General features: G+C 38.5%; 2 protein-coding genes across 7 annotated transcripts in view; both read right to left on the bottom strand.

The window, feature by feature from the left end:
• LOC105833822 (PDZ and LIM domain protein Zasp) overlaps positions 1–8939 on the bottom strand; it is a 35170-nt gene extending 26231 nt beyond the window's left edge. For 2 of the 6 annotated variants that reach the window (XM_028192810.2, XM_028192811.2), the window contains exon 1: positions 8474–8938. In XM_028192810.2, the coding sequence (XP_028048611.1) occupies positions 8474–8578 (105 nt within the window). In that variant the 5' untranslated portion in view covers positions 8579–8938. Of the gene's footprint in view, positions 1–8473 lie in introns of all 6 variants that reach the window. The other 4 variants (XM_028192814.2, XM_028192815.2, XM_028192813.2 and 1 more) reach the window with 3 other exon arrangements.
• A 3101-nt stretch (positions 8940–12040) lies between these two features.
• Positions 12041–23491, bottom strand: LOC105833824. Its single transcript, XM_036286948.1, has 13 exons — positions 23244–23491; positions 22777–22928; positions 22108–22123; positions 21326–21526; positions 20418–20677; positions 16702–19647; positions 16345–16351; positions 14772–15246; positions 14041–14411; positions 13832–13933; positions 13276–13493; positions 12955–13117; positions 12041–12571 (listed from the first exon to the last, which is right to left on the bottom strand). The coding sequence occupies exons 1-13, from the start codon at positions 23340–23342 to the stop codon at positions 12515–12517; spliced, it is 5067 nt and encodes a 1688-aa protein (XP_036142841.1). The 5' UTR covers positions 23343–23491; the 3' UTR covers positions 12041–12514.
• Between the last annotated feature and the right edge of the window lie 1254 nt (positions 23492–24745).

The following is a 24745-nucleotide window of genomic DNA, read 5'->3' as shown; positions in this document are numbered from 1 at the left end:
TTTTTTTCCCTCCTCTTACCCATCTTCCCTTTCGCTACTGTTCGCCGCACGCATGACTCGATCCCTCGCAAAGTATCCGCGTTATCCTCATTACCTGTGTATCACTCCAATATTATTCTGACGTAAAATTTGCTGTTTATTAACTTTTCGAAAGTGTGTCATTTCTTTACTGGATATAAATCAAAATGAAACGTGAGCCTTTCGGACAATTGTTTAATCAAATAGTCTACATCTAAAATTACGACGAATTGATCATAAACTAAATAAAAAATATATTGAAGATTCGTAATAATATATACACTGAGAAAAAATGTTAATTTAATTAACTTTTTCAACTCGATTAAATTTCTTTAATTCAAGTATTTATTCATTTAACTTAAATACATAAAATATTTGAATTTTAAATCAAATCTTTATATATTTGATTGAAGTACATAAATATTTGAATTAAACAAATTTAATTATGTTGAAAAATTTAGTTAAGTTGACAACTTATTTTTCTCAGTATAGTATTTAATCAAATTAAAACAGATTTACATTTAGCAATTACGATTTTAAAAAATACACAGATCTCTACGGCTGCGCTCGTCTGTTCGCCAGTACGAAGTTCTGTTTCGCATTCGGAACGTCGTTGTATCGTGCGCAATGTCGTCCTCTCGCTCGAATCTCCAGAAGAGTTGAGCCAAAACGCCCACGCAATGCAAATCTCTCACTGCTTGCTCCTCCGCTGCGCCCGCCTCTCTCCTGCGCTCTCTTTTCTTTCTTTTTTTCCGCTCTCACTCCATCCGCCCGAATATCACCTGGTCCGCTAGAGCGGCCAGAAATCTCGACAGGAATTCGAATTCGTGACACATTTACACGCGGAAAATATGCGTAACTCTTGTCAAAATAACGTAAATTAATCACTGCCCCCCCCCCCTCCCATTCACACCTCTCCTGGGAATTTGATCGCACGTGATATCACGTGTGCAGGAATTTCATTTATCACGGCTAAATAACTTAATTACCTGATGTTACAAGCGATTTTAATTGCTGTACACAATAGGAGCAATTAATTAGTCTCAGTCCTTTACATTAATTTTAAACATAAATTTAAAATAGTTTTAACTCGATTTATTTTTATTTGCTTGTAATGCTTGTAATAATTGTTTTTACGCTACTTCGACATTATTCATACATACGGAAACCGCTGGAAAATCATGCAACGTGACATAAACAGGTGAAAGCAAATTGGCTTGCAAGCGAGTCTGTTGCTCTCGGATCGTTGGCCGAGGATACGCGGACGATTTTCTCGGTTTTCGTTCTCATTTAAACGCGACAAATCGCACGCGAGTGCGCTTCGCGGAAATCCAGATTGGACGGACGGCTCGCCTTCCGCCCTCATCGACGATGTCGTTCGGCCGAATCACGGCCCATCCGGTGCCCGACAGCCGTGAACATCCTGTGCGCGAATTCACACTCACGGTTCTGCGGTCCGCGCAAACAAATCGTACCGTAATTTCCCGATTACATCCGCGCGCAATACAGTACGGATGCGTTCGCGTAAACAGAGCTCGTGATCGCCGGGGAGCACTGCGCTCGGAGGGATAATTTTAGATAGCCGATGTTAAAAAAGCCAAATATTTACACCGATAGAAACCGAAGCGTGCTTCCTGCTTGATAAGGAAGTCAGATAAGAGACTTGAGGTATTCAATGAACACCTCCTTGTATCTGAGAACTCACACTCTAACGACACTATCATCGTTTAATAGTGATAATCATGTGTTGCCGCTAGATAGCTTAATCGCTTAAAAATGAAAATTGCTCCCTTAAGTGTTAGGAACGGTACCATTTAATCGTGTTGCGTCTCTTGTAATTTTCCACAACGTTGCAATTATTTTTATTAACCATGGGCGTACCAGTACATAGAAATATTATTTTAATCGTAACAAAATATTAGATATAATATTTAATATTAACATATTATTTTCCGTTCAGAAAGTTTTCTAATGAGGAAAACATTGTTTGTCTATTTTTATGCAATGTGACGTGTCTAATTAAAAGACACAATCGATTTTGCGACGCATATGTCGACATTTTTTACGCTAGCGGTGAAAATAATTGCACTTGTATCGCAGTTGAACGCAACAATGTTTTAGAGAGCAATCATTCCTACAAGAAACAACAGTCCTTCATTTTTAATGAACTATTTTATTGCGCGTTGGAAGATGACACATTATTAAAGACTTTCTTTTGACAACGAAACGCATTTATTCGCGTTAGAGCACCCACGCCTTTTGGCAAATCGTCAGCTTTCGTCACACATCGTATATTCACCTTTATCAGAAAGATCGTTTTACTTATGGATTCTTAAATGAATCGAAAACAATATTATCAAAAAAATTTGGACAAAAAACATCACAGATATAAAATGACTGTTAATTATACTGTTAATATTTATATTAAATTATAAAATTCTTCTATGTATATTTTATATTAAAAACTCTGGTATATAAACTTGTCTCATATTAATCTCTAAAATATCCAAGTTTTCTTTGTCATGTAGCCAATAAATAGCGCGTCTATGTAACGTTAATTGCGGAGCAAAACTCTTCCTTGTGGCCTCGTTAAAATTCCATTGTGCGTACAACGCATGAGGAGGCCCAGTTTAATTAGCAGAACCGACGTTCTGCCATTATCAGGTCAACGCCACGCGCGCGTGACGTTTAAATAAACGCCAAAAAGTTTGCCTCTCGAAATATTTTTTTTTGTTCTTTTTCGTCGCACGTCTTTCACCTGTGCGATTTCCTCGCATTTGGTAGAGTCCTTATCAACGGCGTGACGTCGCAATCGGCAAAAGACACTCGCAACTCATACCGAGTCCTTCTACACGACGCGATAACGACGACACGCGTGCGTGCCTCGCCGTTTCCCAGCGAAACGTATCGCGTAACGCGAACGCCTACGCTTCGATGCATTCGCCGGTGCACTCGCCGTAGAAGCACGGGAAGCGCAAGCACAGATAGAATCTCTCTCTCTCTCTCTCTCTCTCTCTTTCTCTCTATCTTGCAAGGAGAATAATATACGATAAAAAGAGTTTTGCGCGCGGTAAATCTTGAGCGTGATCTTCGAAAAGTTGTACATTGCATTAAAATTTAACCGTGCACTTAAGAGCAATAAAAAGATTCGATCATACATTCGAGAAGTACTGCAGTACAATTTAAAATGCAAATTAGGACGCATTATTACTTAATTGATGCACAAATAATTGCCCAGATAGGAACACACGAAGAAAAATTTTAGTATTTTTTTAATTTTAAAATGTAATGTATGATATATTGTGTTATAATTATATAAGTCTAATTTTTGAAGTTATTAATTCCAAATTTTATTTATGTAATATGTGGCAAACTTTAAAAAATTGTTAATATTTAAAGTATATGCCTAATTTTAATTATTTTAGCACAATTATTGCTGAATACAAATTATTGCAAAACAAAAGGAAAATATATAGCGTGAAATACTAATTATTATTTAAACATTTTTTAATAAAAATTTTACAAAGAAATTTGAATCAACATGTATGAAATATAACATTATTTGAATATTATTTCTAAATGTTTGATAAATAAACTGAATAAATTATTTATCAAAGATTTAGAAATTACCACAAAATTTCTTTGTAGCAAAAAATATGACTTATGCTGTTGCAACGTTTGTTGCGAAAGATTCCTATCTGGGTATTTAATTAAATTGAAAACATTGATTAAATTCCTTACATATCACTGTGTAAGTAAATAAAAAAAGGTTGTTGGCTCTTTTTTATTGAAATGTTATATTGTTCGGTATTTCTTCTGATACATAAGAAAAAATTCGGATTCACGTGCAGTCCTCATATCTGAGATTATATCGATTTATCAATGTTTGCTTCTTCCTATCCTGTAAATAAGAGGAAACGTTTTTGTCGATTTACACGAGTTTGGTCGGCCCACCGGCGGAAATGTTTATTGCAGCGATGATCGACGAGATCGCGTGTCCGTATTTACTCGTAAATCATGATAAACGCCTTAATGTCTTTCGCGCAGCCTCCAAAAATGCGCGTCTAAATATTTTTTGCGCCGGCCAACAGAAATCGTTCGATTTTGTTTTCGACGGACACACCCGCGTCCGCACTATTTGTCTCGGCGGAAAGACACGGACCTCGCGAGAACGACGTCGCCGTCGCCGTCGCCGTCGTTGAAATCGGTGCCGACGACGATGTCGTTGTGAGCGAGGTCCGATGCGCGGGTTTCGCAAAGGCACCTTCTAGAAATAGAACGCCCAAATAATTTGCCTCGGATTACCAGCGACGTTACGCTGGTGTGCGCTCCCTTCTTCTCTTCCTCATTGAAGTTAATCCTCGTGGGCATATTTTTTCTTAACTTTCGAAACGAGATCACGGAGTTATCGCGCGGGGTCTCCGCGCGAATAAATAGCGTAGGTATTTAGAAGCCACGTGGCGCATTCCCAAATACCAACTCTCTAAATCACAGTCAGTGAAAACTCGACAATATCAGTGGAAATACACTGACTTTCAGTGATATACATACTGATTATTAGTGTATTTATTTCACTGACAATCAGTGAAATAAATACACTGATCTTTCAGTGACTATACATTAATTCTAAAGTGAAAATTACTGAAAGACAGTGAATATTCACTGATTATCACAGTTATAAGTATGCCACTGCGAATCAGTGAATATCCACTGATTAAGATTTAGAGAGAAAATAATACATACATTTAATTTGTATATATGTGTGTGTGTGTGTGTGTGTGTGTGTGTGTGTGTGTGTGTGTGTGTGTGTGTATTTATTTAAAATATTAAAAAAAGAAACAGAAATTATTTTTTTATATGACGAAACATTATAATTCCCGTCGTCAGTCTCTTTGAAAAATTATGTTCCCTTATCGAACTGTCTGACTCATCGTGTGCATTTGATCATGCGGAAATATTCTGCGAATGTTGCACTTAAAAATCGCCGGCGATAGTATACAAATATTTCGCGCACGTCTACGTTGCATTTTCTCGCCGACACTTCTGCCGGGAGAGTGCACCGCGTTTTAATTGAAGAAAACTATTAATTATGAAAGGAGTAAAAATTATCGCGGCTACACCAAATGGTTCTACGCGTAATCGACGTTTCGAACTTGGCCTTCTTCGTAGCGCACCACGTGGTTCGTTTATTTTACGAGGCCGCAAATACGGCGAGCAGCGTCCGGCCGCCCCCGGTTTTCTCGGAAAGGAGAGAAATATGAGTCCGACACGGTGTCAAAGGCGTCTCGCGCAGGTTCACGCGGAGGGACGCGATCGCCGCCCGATCCGATTTCCACTTCGTAGTTCTCGGGGTACTTGAACCCGATCGCGCGACGTCTTTCGCCAAAACGCGTTAAGATACGCGAAAACGAATAATTTTAGCAGGAAACCTGAGGAATCTACCGACCTTGAGACTCGAATTACAATGATTTTCTGTCAGGATATATTTTATGAGAAACACGAAAATATACTTATTCTCATCTTAACGAATCGATGAACAAGGTTTTGCACGAGCGTTGATAAATGTTTGTATAAGAATTACGTATACATTATTCTGAATCTCGTAAAGTGAAAACGTCACTTTGAAAAAGTGAAAATTGATCTTGTGCAATTATTCGAGTCACTTCAATATGAATAAAAAATTACAATTTATTTTTGCACTCAACCATATTTTTGTAGTTATTTAACAATATAAATTATATAGTTTGTTTAAACCATATTTAAGTTCTCGTAATTATAATGTCTATGCAACGTATGATATGGTTGCCATAATCAAAATAGATATTTTTAATATAATAAATTGCGCTACAAAACAATTACTATTTATTGTTATTAATATATTATAGTAATAATATAAAACTATAAAAATTCCTGATTATAATTACTTTACTATGCAATTAGAGTCGCAAAAGTATCACAACTTTTTTCTTAGCGCAATCCTAGAGAAATGAATTTTAACTCTTACAAAGTGACAATTTATTCATCAATTTTTTTAACAAGATTTAGAGAGTGTATATTTATAGACAAATTTTACTTTTTTTATAGTGAGAAGAATAATGATTTTTATTACATTTATTACACGAATATTTTTTAATTACGTTCCAAAGTGTACAGAACCGGACAGTTTCCGGAAACAAATCATGTATATAATAATCCGAGCTTTTGATGGAACAACGTGAGCGTACGTCCTGTCAACAATACGTTTTACACAGGAAATTATTGAAATTGAGGGGAGGAGGTGCACGAGAATGTGTCTAATTTTTGACAGTTCGCGCGTGAAAACTGTCACTAAATCTGCTGATGTTCGCCGCCGCCGTTTGACATTGGCACGCTCGTGCCTCTTAATAATAGCGCTTATGGTCGTATAACGCTGCTTGGAAAAAGTCCGCGCGGGAAAGAATCCACGGGGCGACCCGCGTCTTTACGCGTTCGCCAAAAGCTTCTCGTGTTACAGCGCCAAGCATCGCCAAAACACGTCGGAGGCGGCGGCGATGGCGACGGCGAGTCCGGCGTTTCGCACGTAGTTGGCAACGATTTCTGCCGATGCGCGTGAAATAGTTTGGCGTTTGCCGCCGCATTACATAACGCGTACGTGGCCCCTCTAAATCGTAATATCAAAACACACAATCGCGTCTCACGGTCTCGCGGTGATGAATTACGAAAAGCTTATGGAGGAAAGCTCACGCGTTGCGATTCGAAACGTGACTTTTTCTTTTTCTTGAAATTTGTTGATCGTCGTATTAACTATATCAATGACAGATTTGTGAGACAGGCAAAAGAAAATAATAAATCAGTATATGTATTAATGATTTTAAAAAATTATTATAATTTTCAGTAATTTGTATCCGAATAGAAATTAAAGGGACATTTTGATTTTTAATTATATTTCCTAGGATAGAATGCAATTATTCGTAGTTGAGTTGCACTTCGTCGCGTAAAACAAGGAGCCAACGAGCGATCTCAACATCCTAATTTCCGCGATAATTGATTCGCGAAATTCGGTATTTTAGATCGCACCCTGAGAACGAGAATAACAAAGTTCGCTCGCGTAACGAAGCATCAACACGTGCCGTCTGCCTGTCGAGTGTCAACTTTGATACAGATTTCATTTCCGAGGATGAGCTGTCGAGGAATCCCGTTTGCGTTTCACTTTCGTCTCGCTTTTACTCTCGGAGTTCATTATCGTTATCCGCTTCCGCATACCGCAGATTTGTAAATGTTCATTCACACATCACGGGACGAATTTGCATTATAAATTAATTGATATAATAAAAAGTTTCAATGAAATAAATACGACAAGAGGTAGACAATAATTGCATGATTGAATCTAAAGATCACGTGTAACAAAACGTAATAAATTTATTTTAATTATAATAAAACCCGACAATTGATATATACGAAAAATAATATGAAAAATATGTCAATGTCTTAAAAGATATTTAATATATATAATAAAACCTGACAATCGATATATACGAAAAATAATATGAAAAATATGTCAACGTCTTAAAAGATATTTAATATAGTGGAGGCACTGTTCTACTCGCGACGACTCCAATTGTCGGGAACATTAATCGATATTTGTATTCAATGAAAATTCTATTCCGCCCGAGTTGTGGCAATTGATTTCTTCGCGAGCGACACGCGAACGAAAGATGCAAGCGAGGAAGAATAGCGTGCAGAAGCGAGTGCATATAGAAGCGCTGTATAGATTCTCTTATAATTTTACAATCGGCACTTTCGTGATATCGGAACCGATATCCTCTCTACGTTCGACTATCGAGAAACGTTGTAGAGGCGAACGACAAGGAACCGCAGATGAAAATAGCCATATAAAACATCGCTATATATAAACGGGCCGCAAGAAATATTTTTACTACTGCTTCTGCCTCAGTCAACTTGAGATCCCGCTCGAGTGGCTTCTTGAAAACGCTCCTTCAAAATCCATCGAAATGCCTCTCGTGATAATTCTTTCGTGATATTCAAAATGATTCAATATACATATAATAAGCAATAATATTAAGATAAAAAGCAGATTGTAAACAAGGCCACGGGTTAAAAATATATTTGTCAGAAAATTGCATTCATTTAAATTGCATTCAAATCTCGATTGCAATATTACGTACATTTCTGTACCGTCGCACAATATTATTTAATATATATATGTAACAATATACAGATTACTTACTAAAATCTATTCTGTATAATATAGTAATACTTTATTTATCAATATAATGAACGGACAATTCTTGTAATCGCTCCGTTAATATATAACAAGAGAAATACGTTACAAAAGAGATTTATGAGAGACCAACATTATCACTCGTATCACAGTTAATAAAGTACTTGGAAATAAATATCGTAAGGTCCCTATACATGAAATAAAGGGTTAAACAGACGATCCAAATTGACTCACCTTTTGCACGATAAGCGGCGTGCCGAAATCCTTGCCGCCTTGCAGACGGAAGCCCCAGGGGGACCCGTCGAACCTGGACAGCTTGACGCTGATCAGTTGTGCCATATCACTTGTCTTGCCCGAACCGTCGATCGTATGCTGAGGTAAACGATCGTGCAAACGAACGGTGAACGATCTCGAAGGAACTGCGACGGCTACTGGTGAACGAGCCCTCAAGTTCGGCTCAGCTACCTCCTTGAGATATCGCGATGCACCACTGACAAAATTGGGTCGACAACGTCGGTTTGTTGGCCGTTTGTGTATACGTATTCTATAAAAGGGGGGTATATATGTATCGCGCTCTCTCGAGTGGAACGTGAAACGGGCACGTACGTTCCCTGAAGAACGCGCAGACCGGAGTAAAGGTATAAGAGGCGCCGAGGACGGTCAGTCGGGCAGCGGGGCCTCCTCGCCACGCGATTTGGAACGAAGAGGAGGAGTGTGCGAGAGCGCGGAAGGAAAGGGAAGGAACAGCAGGAGGGAGACAGCAGGAGGAGGAAGGAGGGAAATACGGTGGTGGCAGCTGGATGGCGGGAAAGGAGAGAGGAAGAGAGACAAATTTATTGTATTCTGGCAGAAATCCCCACAGGCAGCGTCATACCGCGAGGAATGAATGACGAGATTTCAATAAAAGTATATATTGAGTTTCGATTAATTTCAAAACTTCAAACTTTTCCCGACACAGTGTCGAGCAATTTAAAACTTTGAACTCGGATCTAAAACCGTTCACTCGGAAGGTAGATTCAAGTGCGCGGCAAAGTAAAAGCGAGACGTCTTGCGGAAAGAGACACGGAAATCATTTCTTCTTACATTACTAATACAAATTATTTTCGCTGGAATATTTCTTAATGTCCAAGCTATATTCTTCGCGCGACGATCGCCTTTGTTGCAAAGTCACAAAGCGAAGACAATCGGAATAAGGTTGCAGAACAATAAAATCAGTGGACGGAATACGATGTCCTAAGTAGAGGCCTAAAGAATATTAAGCGTTCTCTCAGTTAGCTATTAAAATAGTACATTGTCTTTTATTATTATCCATAAAATTCGCGGAACGATATCCTGTGGAACGACCGAGCGTGTCCACGGATGTCGGTGCGTGTCCAGTGCATCCTGCAAGGTGCTTCGTAAACCGTGGCGGTGGAAGTCAAGGGGCGGAAGGTGCAGGCAATAAAATATAACGACAGGACGGAAAGAGGAGGACCAGATCGGGGGAAAAGGACAGGGCGAGATCGGGAATGTCGAGTTGATCATCTCGATGACCATGACAAGAAGAGCCGCGCACGCGTTTTGCGTCCCTTCCGTTTCTTTGCTCTACTAATTACGCTTCTCTCTCTCTCTTTCTCTCTCCTCTCTCACTGTCTATCTAGCTTTGTTCAACGTGATCTAATTATTTTAAAGTGAGAGAAATATGACGATCATGAATAAAATTAAAAAATACTGTTAATTAAAATTTTCTCTATTGCACAAAGAATCTTCCTTTGTTCTACTTCTTATTATACGATTTAACATACATATAATTAATTACATATTGATTAAAATTTTCAATTTGGAACTTTATTTTAATTTATTGTAAAAGTTATTTAGATAAAATAAAAAGGAAAGCATCTTTTTTTCAAGCATTATCTCTTGATTATCATGTTCTTTTTTTCTAATTTCTTTTGTATCTCTTGAAAAAAAAATTCTATATTAATTTTATCATTGATGTATATGTCAAAATATGTTAAAATGTGTAAGAAGGAATTAAATTTTGGAAATGTATGAGCATGTTGGGAATCTCTTTTATTTGAATCTCGAAGGGTTTTTCTTCCGATATATGAGAAAAGTGAAATAGACCTAAGTCATTGCTGTCGATAGGCCACGTAAGAGGTCACGAATGGAAACTCGTTAAATAAATCTTAGCACACCGTCACATGCTTCTCATGTCATTAAGTCTCTCGGCAATCAGATATGAATTTATCGAAATTGTTGCGCGATGTGACAGCGAAAACACGTGAATGATTATGATAGAGAAAAGAAACTCGTATCCCCTTCATTCCTCCATATAATGAAAGAGGACTATGAGAATTCCTTTGCATGAGGCATGCGGAAAAATTATATTACGAGCTTTTCATCAAAAATATTTCACTGCTTTAAACTCACATTTTGATTAAAATTCAAATAAATATTTATTTCTGAGACGTCTTCGATATCTGACAGTGACTACTCCATGAATTTTCCAATTAAATATAATCAAAGCAACTTCGTTTCTTAGGATTATCGAGACAAATTTATGCATTAAATATATTTTTTGTATGGATAATGTAAATTTATATGTAAAACATGAGAATGTAAATTATATATATAATAATATTATATCTACACATAAAAATGGAAAAGAATTAGTTTCATTTTATTACTTAAAGTATCGGCAAATTTCTCTCCTAATAATATTAAAATGATATTTATTTCAAATTAAAATATTAGTTTTCTAAAATTTTTAGTATCTCAATATAGTTAAAACTTTTTATTTTAATCCTTCCTTTTTATCTTAAATGTAACAGATGAGAACAAGTTGTATTACACTCCGACATCTGGAATGAAACGTATTATTCCAAAAATCGATATATAACATATTAATAGTATAACATACGAGCTCGAAAAATTACAGACACAGGAGGACACCTTGATGGACGCACCCGAGTTCGCGCTGACTGCATTCTGCGCCGGTGGCGGTCACGAGGGCGTGAACTAGTTCGTGAATCATGCTTAGAATGCTTTACATAAATTGCTGGGGGCCGACGTCACGATCGGGAACCCTGAGCAAGCAAGAGTGAGAAAATGAGAGAGAAAGAGGGGGGCGGGAGAATGAAAGAGAGAGAGAGAGAGGAAGAGAGTGAGTGAATGTATGTGTGAGAGAAAGAAACAGAGAGAGAAAGAGAGAGAACTAAGAGGTTCATCGGCCAAGAAGGAAGACGTGACTCAGCCGGTTGTACGCATACGCGAGACGCGGATAACAGGGACTTCGGAACTCCCGGAAAAGAGAAAGTATGATCCGCGGACTCATCCGCGCGGATTTCCGAGCGAGCGGACAATCGTGGTCGTTTACTCGGAAACTCGTCTTTTCTAGGTCGGCTTTAGTCATCGCGTGTTCCGGCAATCGCCTCGGTTAATCCGCGTCGAGCGGAATGGTGGTCCCACAGCGAGGCGCAGCGGTACGCGGGTTGTAACCGCGATTGTTTCGCGAAATGCAGCGGAAAGTAAGCTGGCGATATTATCGGTCCCCGGTGCGTGCAAAGGGAACCCGCAGCTTCCACTAATAACTTGACGTCCTTATTAATGGACGCGGACGCAAGTGTCAATACGGAGTGAAACGAACGGGCACACTTTCACGTGCTTCACTTTCTAAATCACTTTCCTCGAAAATCTATTAATTACCAGGCATAGCTACGCAACCTGCTAGTCACACCTGATTACCGGACAACCCGCATGTATAACGATGTAGAAACACAGGAGCGCGTATTGTTGATAGGAAAGAATAACGGCATGCTCTTGAGAGGAACGTAATGTTTTGATTATTTTAAGATTTCTTGATTTCACAATTTACAACTATGAAAAAGTGTGATAACAAGGTAGTTGCATTTGCGTAAATTAATTAAATATTTATATTTTAGAAATTTTGCGCATTTACATATCTGCTGCGAATTAATTCGAACGTGTAAATTTACTTAGTCTCTTTATCAATTCGCGCGATGTGCCGACGGGGAAAATCTTTCTCGAGGCGATTTAAATACCAACATACGTACAGGCATACGTGCTTACAAATTATTACAACCATATTGTATCGATGATAGTACGATAACGTTCTCCAGACGCGATCAACATGCCAGATAATTGCATTCCTAGTAATTTCTAGCGGTTTCCTTGAATTTTTCAGATATATAGATTTAACACGTCCTTCAAACACATATAGATTTCTCGCGTATGAACTATGATATTACATTCTGATCTATGGTCGCTGTTGCATTAGTGGCTGACGCTTCGAGCACTCCTGTCGTCTACAACACTCAACGCCGGTGATTTCTGAAAATATATTGAGAAATTAGATTTTTCTTCTTCGATTAATAATGTCGGAATTAGTAGTCTAAAACTTTTTAATTTAATTTAATTATTTTGTATTTTATTTGGGATTATTCAGATTATCTGTTAAATTTTAATTGATTTGAAATAAGATGAAGATTTAATATTTATGGAACCTAGTATACATAATTACATAAGGACATGACGGTTAATTAGGTTGATTAATTGGCAATGTTTACTATCAGCAACTTCATTAAAATGTTTCTGCAGTTAAAATTGCTTAAGAAATATTTTGGTTGTCACGATTTCACAATAAATTATTATCACTTGCATTCTCTTAAGCGATTTATATTGGCAGCCGTGAAACATTACAAAGAGAGGCTTACAACTCTTTCGATTATATCTTCCGCCGCATTGACTTTGGCGGGTCTGGCGGGAATACCCCTTTTCGGTTCTTGCTCCATTTTATGAATCATCTTATAAACACTCGAATTCATCAGGTAGTCATAGTTCGGCAAGTTTGTCTTCTCATACTTCTTGAAGTTCACTCTGTATAATCGATCAGTTTAAAACTTTTTTTTTAACGTTTTATCTCGGGATTAAGATAAATCGTGAACATCTCTCTCAGGATTCGTTCCACTTTATCGTACAATTCCAACTATAGTTAAAAATATGTTTTATATTAGAATTTGTAAAATTTTGCTTACCCCAACGCTTTACCGCGAATGACCTCCGCCTGGGAGGATAACACTTCCGCTATCATTTCGTCGTTGAAAAAATCATTTGGGCATCTCCATCTACGTCCTTGCGTAAGTTCGAGCTGCTTAGCCTGGGGCCACAGGTCCTGCGAGTGTCTTTTGCCTCTCTTGTGCATTCTTTCCTGAAAGTTCAAACAAGTTGACGATATATCTTGCCCGGATTCAAACGTTCATCATGCATCAGTCGCACAAAAAAGAAAACAAAGTCACGGAATTCGGATTCACGATGCATATAAACCCTTTCGATATTAATATAGGAATTGATTTACGGCAAAAAAGGAAGAACAACAAATTTACAGAATAAAAAGTTGGTTATCAACCGTAAAAAAGTATACATATATAATTCGATTTATTTGCGATTAACTTATTATGGATCTTGAAACAGGGTGAGCTTCCGTTAACATTTGACGAGAGTCTATAATTTTTGAGTACGAATAATACAAAGGAAGAACAATAAGGACATTTCATCCTAGGTAGAACACAGATCATTCCATTTTTCGGATACCTGCAGTTCCTGTATAACTTGATCTTTTGGTGACAGTTTAGGATCTGGTTCGAAACTTCCTATAATGTAGCATCGTATTTTACAACACTGTTTTATATCTACCTCAAATACGCGCGAATGCGAAAAATAATATTTTATATTACTATCGCAGAACTTTGCGTGCTCTTATGGAATTACACTTGGTTGTTCAATCATATCATATCATATCATTTTTTTTTTTTTTCAAAATTCGAGATAAAATGATATTGATAGTTACCTTGCGATGGTGCCGGACTGGGCGACTTCAAAAGTTTGGTTTCGTAAGAGACGATGAATTTCTTCACTCTATTTCCCTCCTCGTCCGCGCTCTTCACGGAAATCATACCGTCCAGTTCTTTCGTCTCTGCTTCCTCTTCCTCCATTTCCCCCTCGTCATCACTGGGCTCGATCACTTGCGGTGTTGACCTCGATGACGTCCTTCGCTCCAAACACGCAATCTCCTCGATGTAATCGTAAGTTTCCGTAAATTCCTCGTCAGTATCCTCGTCCTCTTCTTGCTCCTTCAGTTCCTCCTCATTCTTTCGCTGCGGGATGTTTTCTTCTATGCCACCGAAAAAAAAAACAAATTTTAATATAAAAATAAAAAAATTATATTTCTAATCTAGATTATTTGTATTTATAATTTAAATAATTCAAAAATATATATAAATGTTTTTTTAATAGATGCGATACCAAAAAAAATCTCTTGTTTGAGAAGGAAAAGTTATTTAATTCTAATAGGATGTAATCTTATTTTTCTTAATTTAAGGAGGGACTGACCCCCTAGTAATACCGACAAACTCAAGAACTGGTATCCACTTAGAATTGAAATCGCATAGCAACCAAATTTGAAAATATGCCTAGAGAATAATCGTCAAGGTCCACTTTATCTATTTTGGACTCGATTACAAATCTCGGTCACCTGACGATCCGCGCCGACTACCGTTTCCGTTGCCAAGGGACCGCTGCACGCCACTAAGTTCCATGATCTTGTACAGTTGCTCGGACACGATCTTCAAATGATTCTCAATCTCGCTCGGTAATTGCCTCAAAGCGATTAATTGTCGCTGCACGTTCTCCAATTGCTGCTCGAGATTGATCTCCGTGGTTACCAGCTCCTTGATCTTCTCGTTATTGGCTTTTGCCACTGCCGGATCCGTCATGGAGACACTCAAACCCTCCTCCTCGGCTACTGTTTGCTCGTCCTGCGTTGATCTTGCCTCGCAAGATTCGGGACGATAATTCTCCTCCTTGAACTCTGATCTTCCTCCCACTTTGTCCTCGTCAACCTCGTCGTCGTTCTTTTCTCCTTCTGCCTTTGATACGGGACTTGAATCAGACTTTCCCTCTTGTTCTGCCTTGCATGCAAGCTCTGGCGTCGCAGCTGGAGTCGTTGTCTAAATTGTGAGAAAGATAGAAATTATAGAAATATATATATATATATATGTTGTACAAACACGTAACAAATCTCTTAGGATGATCAAATTTTGATAAAGGTTTCTCAATTTTTTTAGATATTTGCAGAATCTTCGCGATCTTTCTGAACATTATTTAAACCTGTAGGATATATATAGATATAAAATTCAAAAAGTTTTATTATAAAATTTTTTGTTTTACAGTGTTTTGTCTGAGCAATAAAAAATGATTATTTGCAGTAAAGCGAAAAGTAAAATACGTACATATAAAAGTTATTTTATACATTATAATACTTTTTACTTTGTAAAAAATAGACAGAAAGAGAAGCATCTTTAAAGATTCGAAGATCTAAATAATCGATGATATTGAAAATTAATAGTTTTAATTCTGAAATGATATCTTAACGTTGTGTGCAATTGTTTTTAAAAAACAATTTTTTTTGCAATATTATTTTTAAAAATAAAAACTATAACTAATGAATTTAATCTGTTTCATTGACAAAGTTGTACGTTTAAGAAAATGCTCAAGACGTTTTTATAATAATTGACAAATATTACAAACTTTTATTTCTAAAATGTTGGAAAAATGTAATGTTGAATATGTACTTACCTTTTCAAATAATCAAATTGGATTTATGCTGAATACTGTATCGAACTGGCACTTGTTTAATGAACGATGTATTCGTATTATGTTTTACAAAATTAAATAATAATTAATCATCAAAATAATAATAAATTAAAACAACGATAAAAATTAAATAAACCGTAATTTAGTGGTATACATATAATTAAAAAATGTAAGAGTTTGAGTTCCCTTGTGTTGCATTCACATTTTTGTTACGTAACAAGAGTGGTTGATATATCAATACATATAAAGTCCAAGTACAAATATTCAGTTTTAACAATTTAATTACTTAACATATTTCACACAATTGAGAAATCTCTTAAGGAAAAAGTTAATTACATATTTGCTTACATATTTAATCGATCACATTAAGTATTTTAGTAGTATAATTATTCTACAATGGATTCACTCTGATAATATTTAATTCTAGTGACAGAAAGAAGAACAAAACATACGGTTACACTGAAATTCGAGGGCATATTACTTACGAAACTTTTTTATGCGGATATTAATGTTCCACACGATAATTTATTATCTATTAGAGTTTCAAAAACACAAGTACAGAGGTATATAACAAACCTAAGCTCAGTTAGAACCATTTTAAGAACTGTTATGTCTATTTAGATCTAGATACAATGGGATAAACATATTTGTATTGATCTAAATTAACAAACTGACACGATATTAAATTCTTTAGTGAATTTAGAATCCGAACTTTGGATCGATTGTAATTACATTTGCAATTTAGTTATATACTAATTGTTTCGAAATAAGTTATAAACGTTATCAAATGATTGCCAGATGACAATAACTAGTTATACATGTACAGAAGGACAATCGAAGTACAAGGTACGAAGGCGTAAACCACCAACTTCGTGAAATCGATGCCGATGTGATTCGTGATACCCTGATACAGAATCGTCGGCACAAACGATAGCCTTCGATTGTCGCGCTCGATTTCGGGATTAATCTTCTCCTCGCAGTCCCCGCTGCATAATGTGTTCTTCTCGGTGACGAACGAGAACCAAGGTAGATTGAAGTTTATGCTCTTTAAACCGCCCCACAATGCGGGAGTCACAAGAGAAATGGATTCCCTCCTGGACGACCTTGATAGTCTTCTGCTTCCGCGATGGAACACCTCGCTGGACACGTAGTCACCGGTAGAGCGGAGAACACTCGACAAAACATCCTCTTCTCCCCGCTCTTCTCGCTTGAGTGATCTTGAGAGTCGCCTGCTGCCACGATGGAAGACCTCAGCGGAAACGTAATCCTCGGTCGATTGTAAGAATTTCGAAAGTGCGTTGTCATCTTCTTTCGAAGTAATGTCGATAGATTTACGCGATTTTGAGAGTCGTCTGCTACCGCGATGGAAGACCTCGGTGGAAACGTAATCCTCGGCCGATTGTAAGAATTTCGAAAGTGCGTTGTCGTCTTCTTTTGAAATGATGTCGATAGATTTACGCGATTTTGAGAATCGTCTGCTACCGCGATGAAAGACCTCGGTGGAAACGTAATCCTCGGCCGATTGTAAGAATTTCGAAAGGGCGTTGTCGTCTTCTTTCGAAGTGATGTCGATAGATTTACGCGATTTTGAGAATCGTCTGCTACCGCGATGGAAGACCTCGTTGGAAACGTAATCCTCGGCCGATTGTAAGAATTTCGAAAGGGCGTTGTCATCGTCTTTCGAAGTGATGTCGATAGATTTACGCGATTTTGAGAATCGTCTGCTACCGCGATGAAAGACCTCGGTGGAAACGTAATCCTCGGCCGATTGTAAGAATTTCGAAAGGGCGTTGTCGTCTTCTTTCGAAGTGATGTCGATAGATTTACGCGATTTTGAGAATCGTCTGCTACCGCGATGGAAGACCTCGGTGGAAACGTAATCCTCGGCCGACTGTAGGAATTTCGAAAGTGCGTTCTCATCTTCTTTAGAGAGGAAATCGATAGATTTGCGCGATTTTGAAAATCGTCTGCTACCACGATGAAAGACCTCGGTAGAAACATAATTCTCAGCCGACTGCAAGAACTTCGAAAGAGTGTCTTCCTCTTCTGCCATCATATCTGTAAGGTTGGCCAATTCGATACACTTATCAGCTTCTTCATTCGGATTTCTATTCGATTCGAAAATAGTGCGATCACTTTCAGCAACTTCTTCGTTCGAGTCTGAATTGTCGGAAGTGATGATAAGGGGCGATTCCTCTTGCAGCGAGCAGTATGGGCCGTTTTCGCGCCACTCGGAAATCTTTAAGTCAGAGACATCTTCATCAATTTGTTGTTCACTTGGAACTGAATCGCCGACAATGTGATTGGAAGTGCTGGCAATGACGGCAGAAAATTCATTTTGCGATGCGCACGATAAACCTTCCTCGAGCCATTCGGAGATTCCGGAACGAACGTACTCCACGAGTAGTTCGAAGATCTTGAGATTTCTGCGCACCATCCGCTCGAAGTATCGACCTCTTATGGTGCGTTTTATTCTCGACGATGTAGTGATGGTGAAGATATTATTCTTTGCGTAATCAAGAAGGTTTGTCAACGCAGATTTCAGACGCAGATTTTGCCGATGAAGACACTTTTCTACGTAACGTCCCTTCGTCCTCGTAGATTTTGGCCCGTTCCTTTTCTCTTCGATCATCATCGGTTGATCATCGACGAGGTATGTCTCCTTGACGCACTCGAGGACAGGAGCGACATTCTTCGTAAGAACGTGTTCAAAGTAGCGACCCTTAAAACTCAAGCGTCGCTCGTGAATCTTTGACAAGTTCGATGACTCGGAGACGCCTGGTCTCTGCAACAAAAACTGGAACAATGTCGCAATCAGGGACATCAGTCGGATGCTCTTTAGTCTCAGATACGTCGCTAAGTATCTTCCCTTCATTCTGGAAGCGAAAACGCGAGGCCTCTTCGGCTTGGAGCGAAAGTGTCCGGTAACAGCGTTGACATTACGAAGCAGAATTCTCTCCGCATAGTGCGCCCGCGCGCATCTGCTCTTCCTTCTGGTCCCACTTGAAGAAAAACCGTCGAGACCAATATTTTTTAGCCAATCGCACTTCCTGGAGTACACGCTTCTTGATTTAGTGTTCGCGAACTCGTCGACTTGTCGGTCGCGAAGAACGCAGGAACGAGTGTAACCGCAAAGTATGTTCTCCAAGTAGCGACCTTTGAAAAGCGATCTCGCTCCGACTTCGTCGTATCTGCCGGCGGCGCTGTATCTTCGAGAATGATTCGGCTTGACATGAAAGAGCTGTGATTTGCATTTATATGTCGCGTGACACTCGAGTTGATCCGCAGAGGTGAGAGATTCGTTCGAATCGGATTCCAAAGGACGTGGGGACGACAATGGACTGTTATCGAGAGAGCAGGTTGAACACGAGGAATTTGATTCGGACACGGCAGGGGGACGGTTCTCTTCTATTCCCCCTTCATGCATCTTTACCTCGGACGGTACCGGCGGTTCCGGTGTCCTGGCGACGGTCGCCTCCGATCCTGGCGGCAGCAGACCCTTCTCTACGAGACGCGCGATCACCGTCTTCTTGTCCTGCTTCTTGATCACGACCCTATAAGTTTCTCCCTCGTCCTCGTCCTTCGGCTCGTTCTTCAACTTTGGCACCGGTCGCTGCGGCTTTTGCAGAAAGGTGGAAGTGCGCTTCAACTCTTGCACCCGCTCAGGCTCGGCTACCGCGATGTTCTGCAGCTCCTCCAGAACCTTCGAGTCTTTCAGGATCTTGGCTCGCGGTCTCAATTTCTTGAAGTTTACTCTGCCGATCGAAAAAGTAAAAATTATTATTATTATTAAATCCTGTATTTTTTATTTTGCACTTTTAAAAAATCTATATAAATAAAAATGTAAATGTTTGTTCCTTATCTAAGATCTCCGTAAGTTTTTCACCAATTGCTTTGAAATTTTGACACAATGTTGCGTTCGAAAACGGGAGTATTCTTATGGGGTTTGATTTTGGATATACCGGTGTTTAAAAAATGATGGCCATAATTTAAGTATAAAAAATAGTTTTTCATTAATATTATTGAAATTTTGACACATTGAGACGAGGAGAGACGGGGAGAGACCGAGAGAGACCGGGAAAGACGAGGAGAGACCGGGAGAGACGGGGAGAGACCGGGAGAGACGAGTAGAGACCGGGAGAGACGAAGAGAAACGGGGAGAGGCGAAGAATGTTTTTATTGTTTAAATTAAGGTAATAAGAAAAATAAAAATGGCTATTATTTTATTGAAAAAAGGAACTTATTTAAAACAGTAAGGACGTTGATATTATAATATAAACCTCGAATTATAACTTTTGAGCTGGAAATTTTATAAACAATTAAGAAGTTCCTGATTTTGAATAATTAATAAATATATACGCTAATTTTTTTGGAACTGATTCAGAGATTCTTTCTTGCTTAAAATATTTTCAATTAATTGTTATGAAAATTAATTTTCTTCAAATTAAGCGATAGGGATAAATACTGATGAATCTCTAATCGTGCGGTGTCATCATCAATTAGCTTGACAATCGTGAAAAGGTACCCCAGTAATCCTTTATCCGATAAAAGCTCCTCCTCCTCGAGGATCAGCTGAGCGATCTCGTCATCTGTGAGATTTTTGTTAGGCACGATCTCGCTGTTGGCGTTCACCGGTTTCTCCTCCACGAGCTTCACCTCCTCTTGCCTGATCTTGTCCTCGACGGACAACGGCGGCTCGACGACGATATTTTCCTCTTCGTACCGCTCGATCACTGTCTCCTCCTTTAAGATCTGTTCTGGGAAGACCGGCGGTAAGTCTGCAAGCTAATAAGCGAACTCGACGTCATCATCTCGTCGCCACTTTCTCTGGTATACCATTACTCTCTTTAAATGTCAAGCGGATACAAGATCAAAGATTTTCCCCGGATGAAAGCGGGGTATGACTTCCGGTGGAAAAGTGCCGGTGAACTTTTTAAGTTGCGGGTGGGAAAAAAAGTAGGAAGCATGCTGTTACGATAACGCTTGAATTTGTACACTTGATTCATTACGGCAAATCAGATACGCTAGAAATCGCGATTTAACCATTTTTGTGGCACGATATAAAATTATAAACTTGTATAAAAATATATGTTTTATATTAATTTCGAGCATTTCAAGCTTCCGTTAAAATGGAGGAAAAATGTAATCGTAATAGTTTCATTAACTCTTACTTGGCGACGTGAACATTTCATCATTTTATCCTCGTATAGCTTTTAGATTAATTCCGGGAGAGAGAAATGGTATTTCTCTTCAAAAACTCGCGTAAAAGAGTTTTCAAGTTCAACGCGAACGTGAGAAAGAGTACGCGGGAAAGAGAGCCGGATGTGCTCCGGGTGGAACGAATGTCGAAGACGTCGCGTAGCCCTCGTCGCCAGTTAAGAGAGTGTGCAACGGGGATGCTGTTTGCCTTTCATCTCACGGATTTATACTCACGGCGATTTTATATGGAACGATGTTCTCTTCCGATATCGCCTCGGCGGCCTTTCGTGTCTCCTCCTCTCTGCGCCAGCAACAAACACAGCGATCAAGAAAATAGACTTTCTCCCGTTCGCGATAGGCTCGGATTATGTGCCGAATGGACCGCGCGCGAGCTCGCGGGTTCCGGGCGCCGAGGGTCTCTCTCGCTCTCACGTTCTAATCTGCGCGCAAATTCCCACCGAGCGGATCCCGCGAATGCGACAAACGACGGTCCGCGACCGGGGACCAGCAAATAAAATCGCCGACCAATGATAAACAGATCTCTCATTCTGGGTCACCTATTTATAGGTGTCGCAATACATTGCTCCATACACACGCGCATAGCTCATACGCCGGGATATTCTTGCCGCGGTCGCCGAAGTTATTATCGACGAGAGTATGCCGGCGATGAATGACGTGCGCCACCGGCTATGCTTCGTTAGGCTGCACGAAGAGCCTTGAGGACTCATTAAATTCGATTACAGCCTTCGGCTAATTAAGCTTTGAAATTAAATCCGATTTCGATAACAATGTAAGACGACCGAGAGGATGTGTCAGCCTCGGCAGTTCTTCCGTACTTTCAGATGCCTCTATGTCACATTATGGCTATTATATTTAGCTTTGCCAACCAAAAAAATGCATAATATTTAAGAATTAATAACATACTTTAAATAGATACATTATATCTCTTCTTATCTATATATTATATACCTTGTGTTTTTTTTTAATTTAAATATATTTTTTTATGTATAATATACATTACTTATAATATACCTATAAAAATAGGTAATCAAGATTCTGTACGAAATTACGCGTTAATGTCGAAAATATCTTGCCCGCCGTTTCGACACATGGTGCAATTTTAATATCAATAAACTCGAGAACTAATATTGGTTAATAGCGATTTCTCCCGGGAGAGAGAGACGGTGCGGAGATCTAATTTATGCGAGTCGCAGCCAACTTAGCTGTTGCATTTATGTACTCGCTTATTCGTCTTGGCCGCGGTGCAACCGGCGCAATCTAGTGTCATTTATCTCCATTTCCTGTTTCGTCAACATACAATGTAAACAATATGTGTATATGTATGTACATACGTATGCACGAGTCTCTAATTAACCTGCGTCTTAAATAGTCCAGTGTAAATTTAGTTAAAAACTCTTTTTATCTAACTTCTAACGCAAAACGAATGAAAAACATTTAATTGTTGAAGAAACATTTATCCAAAGATTTAAAATGATGTAATTCAAGAAACGAGAGACGTCTCAATTTATACGGTTCTCTCGTAATGTTACAAAAGACTATGTGAAGACGTATATTCATGATTGTGTTTAGAATAATCTCCAAAGGACAAAGATTACATAAAAGGTGCTCTTGAGTCTTCCCTGTCTCCACGTCTATAATTGATGATCCTCGCGAGAGAGACTTACCTTTGCACACCTAAGACAAAGTTGTTGCCAGCGTGCACTAGTGCTTCATGCGCTTGTCCATGAGTCAAGCTGCTGATCGATTGATCGTTCAATCTTGCTACGACATCGCCGACCTTTAAACCCATACATTCGGCCAGGCTTCCCTCCGTAACCTATGGATTACGTTCACATTTGACGCCTCGCTACCTTTCGAAAATTTGAACGATACTCCGCTCGTTCCTTTCAATCTTAATTTTATTCTATTCTTTGCTAGCTTCTGGATTTAATTCACAAGGATATGAGAAAAACAATAATATTGTAAATAATTAAATTGTTATCATTATAAAAACTGTTATATCACATTTTGTATTCCGTATCCGGAACGTAAAAATAGGTAATATTATTTAAATTATAATTATTTCATAATAATTTTAACGTCTTTGTTAGCATTAATAATAATTGTTAGATTAAAAAAATAGGAAACTCACTCTGATAACGGTAAGTGGCTGCGGAAAATCGCTGCCACCAGCTAGTCGAAAGCCCCATGGTGTGTTGTCAAATTTTGTAAATTTTATGCTGATTGCCATGACGCTCTACATCTGAAATTATAAAAATTGAGCTTTTTTATAATAAGAACATAAAGCATCATCAATGAAATTTATACTTAATCATATTAAACAATCTTTTATAGATTCCTGAAAGTTATTTATCAATAATTGAACTGTTAATACAACTAAGAATATGAATAAAAAAAGAAAGAAGATGTAATATATTTTTTATTTAGGAAACACTTTCACGCTCGAATTAGGTATTTTAAATTAGAATTATATATACGATTGTAAAGGTTGATTATATATCAAATGGTTATATCACAAATACTACATAAATTCCGTATTGTTTTTTATAATTAAATTTTTATTTAAAAAATTATTAATTATAATTATAAATTAAGTTTTCAAATTATTACAGAGACATTTAAATACTTCGAGATTGGATTGGATTATTACATAAGATGTAAGATTCGGATAAAACGGGATTTTGGCATGCATAATAACACGAATGTCGGATACGGGCTTTTTGCAATTTCCAGTGCTATTTTAATGTTGTTTACCGATGCAACTGAGGAAATAAATAATGCTATATATTTCAACGAGTAATGAAAATATGCGTCGTTTTTGGGAGAGGTCAACGATTCCGATTATGCGAGGTGCCAAGGTGAGGTATGTGTCTAAAAATATAATCATAAATTTTAAATAGAATTCAAGAGCCGGCAAATAAACATTAATCAACAAGCGAGGAACATGTACATAACGAAATCAAATGTCATCGCCAAATGATTAATGATATCTTTGCATTAGTTTTTATCATAATTGATGAATTATTAAAATAAACGAAGTTCAACTTGCGATCTTTTTTGTCTGGCAAAATGAAATTTCGTCAAGTGCAATCGAAAATACATCTGGAATTTTGCCTAAGAATCGAAATTGGGCTTAGATTTTAATAGATTTAGATTTTAATGCTGCTATCGTTTCCGCAAAAGCGGAAAACCTATACACAATCAATTTTGTATGTTTCAAATACGAATAATCCGTGATTTCTTCAAATCGTAGAAAATATTCGACATATACAATTCAACTTTTGTGTAACAAATGATTGTACAGTGCGAATTTTTCTCGCGAGTTCCCAAATCGCGTAGATCCCGACAGATCGATCCACGCCGCGATCTCTCCCTTCCGCTTTGCTCCCGAGGAGCGCGTCTCGCCGGCCGCGCGAATCCGCGCTATGCCGACCCGGAAGTGACGGTATCCGAATATAGAGTGTATGACGAGGTGGTCCCGTATGTGCCGATGGTGCGGTATATCCTGCTCGGTGTGGTGTCGCGTATATTACTTGCGGAGAGTGGCAGGCCGAGCTTACAATTAGCGTAGTGCGTGTACGAGTTTCCCACGACAAGGCGAGTCGGGGGGGGTTGGTTGGTGGCGATCGGATG

The sequence above is a fragment of the Monomorium pharaonis genome, chromosome 5 (genome assembly GCF_013373865.1).
Source record: "Monomorium pharaonis isolate MP-MQ-018 chromosome 5, ASM1337386v2, whole genome shotgun sequence".
Taxonomy (NCBI): Eukaryota; Metazoa; Arthropoda; class Insecta; order Hymenoptera; family Formicidae; genus Monomorium; species Monomorium pharaonis.
The sequence above is the reverse complement of the archived record's forward strand: the minus strand, read 5'-3'. Positions and strand labels throughout refer to the sequence as shown.

Coding starts and splice junctions, on each gene's coding strand:
- LOC105833824 (XM_036286948.1), bottom strand. CDS start 23,342: ATGGCAATCAGCATAAAATTTACAAAATTTGACAACACACCATGGGGC. Junction 13,934..14,040: donor ATTTTGAAAAAAAAAAAAAA/TGATATGATATG, acceptor CGCGTATTTGAG/GTAGATATAAAACAGTGTTG. Junction 13,118..13,275: donor ATTCGCGGTAAAGCGTTGGG/GTAAGCAAAATT, acceptor TCGATTATACAG/AGTGAACTTCAAGAAGTATG.